Below are 9,670 nucleotides of genomic sequence, written 5' to 3' on the forward strand. Positions count from 1 at the left end.
CCTAAACAAGACAGTAAAACCAGTTGCAGCTTTCTCAGCTTTGCAGTTCCTAATTACATTTGCCTTTAGTGGCAGATCAGACATCTGGAGATGTCAGCAGTGGCAAGGAAAGGGAAGGACTGCCTGAGACAATGACTGCCCTCACAGAGGTGGTCAGAAGTCTGTGTTTTCCTAAAGACATCTTTTTCCTGTCTGAAAATGTTATTTATGTGAAATATTAAGGTTTTGGATGCATGTCAAGATTTTCCAACCTTAAGAGGTCAAGCAGACCGTAGCCCTTCAGTGCTTATCCATCTGTAGTGTAACAGTGTTGACTGGGCCTAGCCCAGCACCACGCAGCAGGACCCATGAGTAGCTACACCAGTTTGCTTCTATCCCACACAGTCTTGGCTCCCCCAATGACAAGGCCTCTGAAACACAAAGACAGTAAAACCTACTCACATAAGCAAGTTGTTCTGTGACAAAACCTTACTCTTGCTACCACTTAAAGCCCAGATTTGTTTTCAGATCCTCTCAGGTTGTGATTCATATGGCCTGGACTGCATCTTTATTCTATGCTGAATTTGTCTGTTTTTTGAGAAATTACCTTGTTAATAAAGTCCCTGTTCAAATTAATAGCTGGGATATCTCCTTTTGGTGTTATTTATATACTCATTTAATTTCAAAATTATAGATAACGTCACACTTTCAAATGAAAAAAAAAAAAAAGAAACAGCTGCAATCTTCACTTGATAACATTTATTCAATATTTTCTGAAATAAGCAAGAACTTTAAGAAGCCCAGAAGCAATCAAATACAGCCACAAAACCCCCATACTGATCCTAATAAGAAGCACTATGAGAAACACACAATATTTCATGAAACAATACTGTACATCAACAACCTTTAGGAAACAAACAACTCAAACCATATGCTTATTTTACTCACAATATAAAAAACTTTAACCTTTAAAGAAAAATATAGATTCAGTCCAATTGTAGGATCCAATCCCATGCCCACTGAAGTCAATGGAAGTTTTTTCATTGATTTCAATGTTTAAAGGATCATTCCATTACTTTGCCTCAAGAGGCACTTTAATTATTATACAAGGCCTAGCCTGAATACTATTACAAAAATGTCAAACATCAACTTAAGAGTATGTTTCAGCAACTTTCAGTAAATAATGGAGAAACAGGTTATCTATCCATGCATGGAATAAGGCAAAAGCTAATTCATTCAGATTAGGAATAATAATTTTTACTAGTTTCTTTTTCACAACACAAACGTTTTAGACTTTTTTAATTAATGGATATATTATATATCATATTATGCTTCACATTTTCCTACCTCTACTGAGAAAGCTGGCACTGACATGTCATAAAGAACTCCTCATTAATTATTGTTTTCTGTTCTGTAACAATCACAAGAAACTCATCTGGGTTTAGTAATAGTGTCTACCAAGAAAAAAGCACACACTATCATAAGCTCATAGTTTATAGCTCAAGGTACATTAAAATGTAATTCATGAAGTTCACAAATCCTGTTTTAAAATATTTTTCCAAACTAAAAGCTGCAGAAAATCGGTTCTTAAATATTCTACAGAAAATTTTCACGCATCTAATGGTTTAAATTACTTATGCTTTCTTCTTAAAAATATTTAAATTAGGTTAGTAGCCCATCCTTTTGAAAAATTATCCAAAAAAGATACACTAGATTACAAATCTTTTGTCTTAATCAGTGTAACCAAAGGTTTGTCATCAGGGCTGTAATCTTCATAAGCAATGGGGGTTGCATCATACATTGCAGGGCGGGATTTCTTGCCAAACCTGGAAACAAGAGAAAGCTTTTGGTGAACAAACAGATGTTTGAAGAAGTGAATGGCAACAACCCACTGAGTTAGGGTGTGCTGTCAAAAGCAAACCCAGAGAACCTGGATAAATTCTAAATTGTATTGCAATGTGATTTGGCAAGTGCATGACTCCTCCCTTGTGGCTGCTGGGCTAGGGGATAGAGAGGGTAAGGAGATTGTCCCACTCACCTGTTGGAGGAGATGAAATCAGCTCAGCCCTGCAGGACGCAGGGACAATGCACCTGAGTGACAGTGTAGAGGAGCAAGAAGTTGGAGCAGCAGAGTTTTGTGGGACTGCAAAGGAGCAACTTGCATCTGTGTTAGTTTTCTTTTTCCACTATAGTCAGCAATGCCAGGTAAGTCCTTTTATGCTGCCATGCCTTCCCCCAGTCTTCCCTCCCTGTGGGAGGCAGCCATGCAGATAAATACGTAGATAGGTGAGAACTGTGTTGTTGCAAAAGCAAGGCAGGAGATGCATCATGCCCCAGGCAGTGCTTATGCCAAGAGGATGCCAAGTCTGTGCCAGCTCCTGGGCTGGAGGAGGCTGTAAGGAGCAGATGTGGAGTGGCTGGATGAAGGTGTGGGGGGGGGGGGAGGGGGGGGGGGGGTGGTGTGAAAGGCAAAACAAACCAAACAAAAAAAAAACAATTGACACAACAAAACAAAACATCATCTTGTTAAGAAAAAACACCAAAGGCTATAGGAATTCTGCTGCAGAATTCAGTAGTATCAGAATACTAAAAGAATAAGGAGAGAGCAAAACTGATACAGTTCCAGTGAGGACAGCATTTTATTTCAGAGCTTAATCTAACCATCAATATTAAAGTCAGAACCTGATACAAAAACAATTGACACAACAAAACAAAACATCATCTTGTTAAGAAAAAACACCAAAGGCTATAGGAATTCTGCTGCAGAATTCAGTAGTATCAGAATACTAAAAGAATAAGGAGAGAGCAAAACTGATACAGTTCCAGTGAGGACAGCATTTTATTTCAGAGCTTAATCTAACCATCAATATTAAAGTCAGAACCTGATACAGAGAAAATATAAACACAGAAACAGTAAGACTTACTTAAATAGTGAGCTACACAAAGGATTTTTTTTTAATCTCCTTATGTACTATATTAAGTCTATATTAATTTAAACTGTGCACACTGGAAGGTGAGATTCAGAAAATTAAACGTTGAGGATAATATTTGGACCAAAATTAACTTTATTTTCTTCCAATATTTTTATGAAACTTCCTAACTGTTCCAATATGAACCTTGGCTGTTCTCAGTGATCTAGAATTGCTGACAAAACTAAAATTACCAAAAGCATTATGATCTGTAGGGTAGAAATCTAATTTTCCAAGTACTTCAGTTGTCAATAAGGCCTCACCAGATACATTTCTATGCACAAATATTTGCTTTCTTCTATAACTTTTTATTAAATACAGACAAGGCCATGTTCGCTCATCAGCTTCATGACAAATAAATCTGATTTTGTTTAAATTAGATAAAATTTCTGGACTTAGATGAAGGAATCAAGTTATGGCTTGGTGTAACCGGACAAAGAGAAATCAAGGGTGTCATGCCAATTCTGGGGACAGCATATATTCAGTGTAGGAATTCTTCTTGGCACAGGCAGCTCCGGTTGTGTGTATATATGTGGATGTGAGAGAGACTACAAATTCTATTTCAGATGTGGAAGGGGCCTACCCCTCCACTTCCTTAGATGGACATTTCTAAAGATTGCTAACTATAGAAATTCATTCACCTGAACAGTTCCATTCTAGTAGAATACTTTTGAGAACATTTGACAGCTGAACTCAAGGAACCGGTATCCTCAAACTTCTGTGGGATAGACTGGAATTTGGAGTTTTCCCAGAAACCGAATAAAGAAACCACATGTTGCTACTCTGTTAAAAAATAGCAACTGGTATAAGAAGTCCACAAATAAAGTTAAAACAAGATATAGAAAAGAGACCAGATTTTTTTTTAAAAAAAAAGCATACCCACAGAAGGAAAGGGTTATTTTTGCCCCCACAGGAGGAGAATAATGAGAAGAATATTTTCCTCTGCATTATTCAGAAAAAAAAAGGCTACGTGCACAAGGGGTATTTTGCATTCCTTAGTAATAATTAAACTGTTATCTTGGAGTTCCCACAAAGTTGAGGCTCTGGCAAAGGACCAAGCAATTGGCATGTGCTGTAGAGGCTGTAGAGATCAGAGCACTTGTGTGCATGTGAGCACACTTTCACAAAGAGGCAGCTGACTGAAACTCATCACTGAAACCTATGTCAGGAAATGGTAAGAAATGAGCCTGAGCTGAAGCTCATCAGATTCAGGAATCTTAGACCCTTGCAGCCTAACACAGCCAACTCAAGCACAGGAATGTGAAGGATGTGCAGTGGAGAAAAGCTCACCCTGACAAGATGACTTAATCAGGGTCTGATGAAGCAGATTGTTCAACCCACACATAGACATACCAAGAGACAACATGTGAAAGTTAAAATTAAAAAAACTACACTTGTAAGTAGTGCATGAAGTCTACTGCTAACATTATCTATCCATACAAAAGATTTACAGTCTCTGTAAGCAGATACTTCATGAATTCAGTGTGGATGCTTTCCTTAAGTGAGCGATCCAGATTGTTTCAACAACAGACCCTGGTTCAAATTCAATGGAGTCTTGTGGCTGCAGTAGCAAGTGGTCAACTATCTCATTCAGTGCTTATTCTGACTTTAAAATGTATAGGCTAGCTGTGCTACACCTTGTTAGAATGCTATCAAGTTCTGACCTGCTAATCCTAAGGATATTCACTAGAAGTAGACATCTTTTAGTAATGATCCTTGAACACATTCATTTTCTCCTACAGCCAAGTACCTTGATTAGCAAAGATCGAATTATAAGAAACAACCAAGAAAAGACCTGCTGATAAACATGAACAAGGACTTTTAAAATAATGTACTGAATATGCAACAGGCATCCACACTCCCTGGACACATATTGACTTTAACTTAAACCTTACATTTAAACAAAATAATCTGCTGACTTTTCTTTAGGCCTTCGTTTTCCAAAATTACGAATAAGTTTAGGTGTCTAACTGGGAGTGATTTTCAGAAAATGCTGAGAATCTATTATTTGAAAGTAGGTCTCTTAAATGCAGCAATTCTGAAAATTCAGACCTTGATATTTTTAACATGCAGATGTAAGAGTTTATGCAAAAACAACTATAAATGTTGTGCTCCTTTTCCTGGATTGAAATGACCAAAACAGTGGTTTACATCTTCCTGAAACTGAAATAAGCACAATAATCTTCACACTGAACCTCTGTGAAAGTACCTGACTTGGCAGGTCTTTCTTGGCTTTTTATAAGGCACCCATTACCTGAGAGGCACAGAGAATTATTTGGAATGAAAACATTTATTTTCATTTGTGTTAAGCAAAAATACCTTTCCCAAGACAGGGAAACCCTTTATTGATAGGCTCCAATAATGCAATTTGTAATTGCATAATTTGGATCTGAAAAGTTATCATGCATATATCCATTCTTCAGAGGCTGCTTAACCCTGATAAAACTTGTTTTTAAACTTCCTCCTTCAGTAATAAACAGAGATTGATTCAGAGTAATCCAGACAGTAGTAATAAAGACCTGAACTAGCAGTTTCCAAGATTTGAAAGGTTTTATACAGGAAATCTTTTACCATTTCCATTACCTACCAGTAAACCTGTACATGTAGGGACGATTCAAATTAAAAAGGTCCTGCCTCACTTTCCTTGGTACCCTCGGATAGAAAGCTGCCAAAATAGCTTTAAGAAATAAGAAACCCCAGGTGTTCCACACTGTTCCTCAGGAGACCAGTTCCAGTCCTTGGGGAAGTGAAAAGTACCACTTTAGCAAGTAGTAACAACAGGATTGATACATTTGTCACTGCTGCAGTAGCAGGAAGGAGGCGTTTAATTTGAGAGATTAACAGTATCATTTTGCACCTTTCTCTCCACCCTTGGAGATGTATAGTATGTAACAGCAGACATCCAGAAGGCCAAATAATAATAAAAAGCTATCAAGCTTTTTATGGGCCATAAAGCTTCTCCCTCCTCTCCCAATATACTACTAAAGGAAAAAGGAGTTCCCAGACTGTGTGTGGTGTGTAGATGCTGAGCTCCTACTGGAAGAGATGGAAGGCTAAGTGGCAAAGGAGTCTTCAAGGTAAGACTTAAAAGAAAATTAATTGTCTTGTTATGTTAAATCAGCCATGCACATCTTTCTTTTTAAAATATTTACTGACTAATATATTTTGACAATGAACAAATGTTTTCTTGAAAATCTAGTTGGAACAGTTTAAAGAGCTACTGCCCAAAGCTGCAATGTGATTAACAGGGTCTGTGAGACCTCCTCATCCATTTCAGATAACTTTGATGATTTCAGCAGCAGTAGAAATTAACCTATTTAATTTGCACTGCAAGAGAACTGGAGTATTCAGAAAATGAATTGCCAGCAATCACCAACCAGTATGCATACATTTCTCCAGGTTAATGCACAGCAACATGTCTCCCTCCATTTTTTTAAAAGCACTTCAGTGGTAAAATACATAAACATTCTTGTTGGAATTTGAAGTGATCTTGACAAATTTAAGAAATGGGAAAAATAAACAACAAAAATGAAAGTTCTACCCTCTGAAGAACAATGTCAAATACAGAAGAAACAACACTGGCTAGGAAGTAAAATGGTAAAAAGGATCTTTGGGGGAGGAAAAGGTCTAACAGCTTGGAATTAAATCATCAGTCACTACTGTACAGAACATTTAAAAAAAAAAAAATGTAAAAAAAAATGGGCTTCATTTTCAGATACATGATGAACTGGATTGCCATAAATAAGATACAGGAGGTAATTACTCAGTGCATTTGGTGCAGGAAAACCTTAAACTGGAGAACTATTTTCAGTCTTGGGTACCCACCTTCAAATAAAAACACATACAATCTGGAGTATGTCCCAAGGAGAGAATAAAGGAGCTGATATGATCCAGGAAAAGGTACTGAAAGAATGGGTTAGTTTAGTCTAGAAAAGAAAAAAACTTGTTTTGCTTTGTTTGTTTTTATTATAAAAAAGAGGAGGGGGCACACAACACCTGAAGTACATTACTACTATAAAGGGAAGAGTGTTAAAATTATTATTGATGGCAACCTGTAGAGCAGTAAGAAAGAAGTGGCCTAATTCATAGCACAGAAAATCTAGTTTGGATTTTAGGAAAGCCCTTTCTAACTCGATTAAAATACTTTGGAGGTGTTAAAACACAATTTTTAGCAGGGAACTAAGTGAGACTAATGCTGTATCAGTGCAATTGGCTCATACTTGAGCCCTTGAATCCCTCTCAGTCCTACTTTTGCCTTATTCTGACACACAGTGCCCTAACTTGCAAATGCTCCACTAAAATTAAAGGTCAAATAATTACAGTCTCTAGGGAAGAAAGTAAAAAAGGTCTTTATTTTGAGGCAAACAGGAGTAGAAAAATTGGTGATTTGAAGAGAGTCTCGCTAAATAAACTGGTAAATTCATCACAGAAATCAATATGACTCTCCTATCCTATCTAAGTACTTCTGTGTATCAGTTACAGAGTATATACATCCCAAAACCAAGATCTTACAGACTAAGAACTCTGCATCTGTTCCTTTTCCCAAGTTACATCAAATAAATTCAGAATGACACTGTTTTCAAGGAGTTGTGCTGGATTATCATATTTCAGATGAGAACAGAATAGGGATCAAAAAAAAAAGAACAATGAGCAATACCAGTGTCCCTGTCTTTTCCCACCAAAGCAGCCCATTCTCTGCCCACAGCAGTTAGATGCACTACAAGTGGCCTGAAATTACATAGTGTAACAGATTTCTTTGAAATTTCCAATCCCACAACAAACCTGGCATGTCGGATAGAAGCAATTGCATTACTGAATTCACTGTCAATGCTTCTACAGTTGTAAAATTCTTCGTAAGCAGGCCTGGAGGAGCCTTGATATTCAATGCGGCTGATGCGACATATTCCCACAATCAGGATGATCAGCATCAGGACAAACGCGACGCAGAGAGCCCCAATTATGATGTAGAGGGAGTGACGAGGCATATTTGTTAAACTCTCTGCCATATGCCCAGACTTCCACTGCAGATCTGCCAATAAGAAATAAAAGGTTGTCATTAATCCGGTATTCACTGTCAATATTTCTGTGCAGACTTTGGAAGGCAGTGGGATATGTGATTTGAATCTTCTCAGGGTCTTTAAGAATTTCTCACCATGCCTAACATAAAACAAATTTGAATAGCACTATCTTGATTCTTTCCCTGTTGTTTTTTTCTAGATTTTTAAGGTCATATGGGAACACTTACCTAATTTGATGCCCTGTATAACCAACATCACAGAATTCATCTAGTTATCCTTGCATTAAGTTGTAACATGCTATATGCTGTCTAAAGGCAAGTATGTTTTACGTAAAAGCTTCTACTAATCCAGTTCTCTGTGCAGTTTTTTCTAATAGTGAACCTTCTACCAAAATGTGAGATTTAATATGTATTTAACATACTTGGTTTTTGACTTGAAACACAGGTTTTTGTTATTCCTGTCTCCACTAGACTGCAGAGACTTCAAAACCAGCATTTCAAGGTCAAAAAGGGCATCTCATAAGGTGTAGCAGTACTGAGCCCACTAGTCTTCTCTCAAGCATAATTTCCCTGAGAGGTCTCACAGCAGACCTTAAAATGAAGTCAATCTGGTAGAGGCTTATTGTATGCATGTATTCCAGAACTCCTTTATAAATAGTCTTAATGTCCAAATTATTTTCTTTCAATGTCAAACAGATTGTCTATCATCAATTGCCTATGTCCTCAGATCTGTTTTTCTCTATTATGGATCAGAGTACTTCTAATTAACCTGTACTTCCCTCTAGGGTTAATTTTTGGCAGTCTTTTAAGCTCATGGACTCAAATTATTTCAAATCAGGAACAGACCTGAATCATTCTGACAGAAATCTGACACTGTCAGAGTTATTTCTATCAGGTGACTGTACCTTTTTCAAACAGATTTCTGCTTTGCACTGATTTAGAAACTCCCTTTACTTAATAACAAACAGTCTGGGAATAGGGCTATCAAACATACACTTTGGGAATTTAAGACATTCTTAGAAGCCACCTCTTGAGGATGTTGATGATGGCAGGTAACAGATTTGAGCACCTGAGCTGAAATCACAAGATTAGTAGCATCTGTGGATATAAACTCCACCTGTGGTAGAAATATAGGGGAATGTATAAGTAGGAAAAAAAATAAAATAATTCCATTTTGGAGGAAGATAGGAAGAAAGCATGAAGCTATGGCATGTGGGATTCACCTGGGCAGAGTTTGAAGGAATGGTTGCCCTTTGTTTACAGTATTAAAGGTTGTCCTGGAGCACCTCTGAGCTTGGGCTTAGATTTTTTGTCTGCAAATGTGAGTTGGGTTAAACAGGACTGCTTGTTTGTGTTACCTTCTTCAGAGATCAGTAAAGTTTTGATCAGTCTGAATTATTCAATGATTTAATGTTTCTGAAGTTCCTGTTACTGCAGTTTGCCCTGTCAGGATATGAGGGAGATAATACAGCTGTGTTCTGTGCAGTTTGGGATGGGTTTCTACTTCTGTTCTGCAGCACATTTGTCACACACAGTGGTTTCTGTCAGTTTGTCAGACTAGGCCAAATTCAGATCTAACATGCACAGATGTAAGACCAGACAGTTCTGATCTAGACTCCATGTCTGCCATCTTTGGATGATAAGGATGAGAGAAATTTCCTCCTTTCTTCCTCACCAGATAAAAATATGAACATTAACAGCTTAT

General features: G+C 37.4%; 1 protein-coding gene across 1 annotated transcript in view; it reads right to left on the minus strand.

The window, feature by feature from the left end:
• Positions 1 to 716: 716 nt before the first annotated feature.
• The window catches only part of DNER (delta/notch-like EGF repeat containing), a 72,336-nt gene continuing 63,382 nt past the window's right edge, over positions 717 to 9,670 (minus strand). Inside the window, exons 12-13 of the mRNA XM_010001669.1 lie at positions 7,731 to 7,977; positions 717 to 1,805 (exon numbers count right to left, since the gene is read on the minus strand). Coding sequence (XP_009999971.1) covers positions 1,694 to 1,805; positions 7,731 to 7,977 — 359 coding nt within the window. The 3' untranslated portion in view covers positions 717 to 1,693. The remainder of the gene's footprint in view (positions 1,806 to 7,730; positions 7,978 to 9,670) is intronic.

The sequence above is a fragment of the Chaetura pelagica genome, unplaced genomic scaffold, assembly GCF_000747805.2.
Source record: "Chaetura pelagica isolate M959 unplaced genomic scaffold, ChaPel_1.0 scaffold207, whole genome shotgun sequence".
NCBI classification, from domain to species: domain Eukaryota; kingdom Metazoa; phylum Chordata; class Aves; order Apodiformes; family Apodidae; genus Chaetura; species Chaetura pelagica.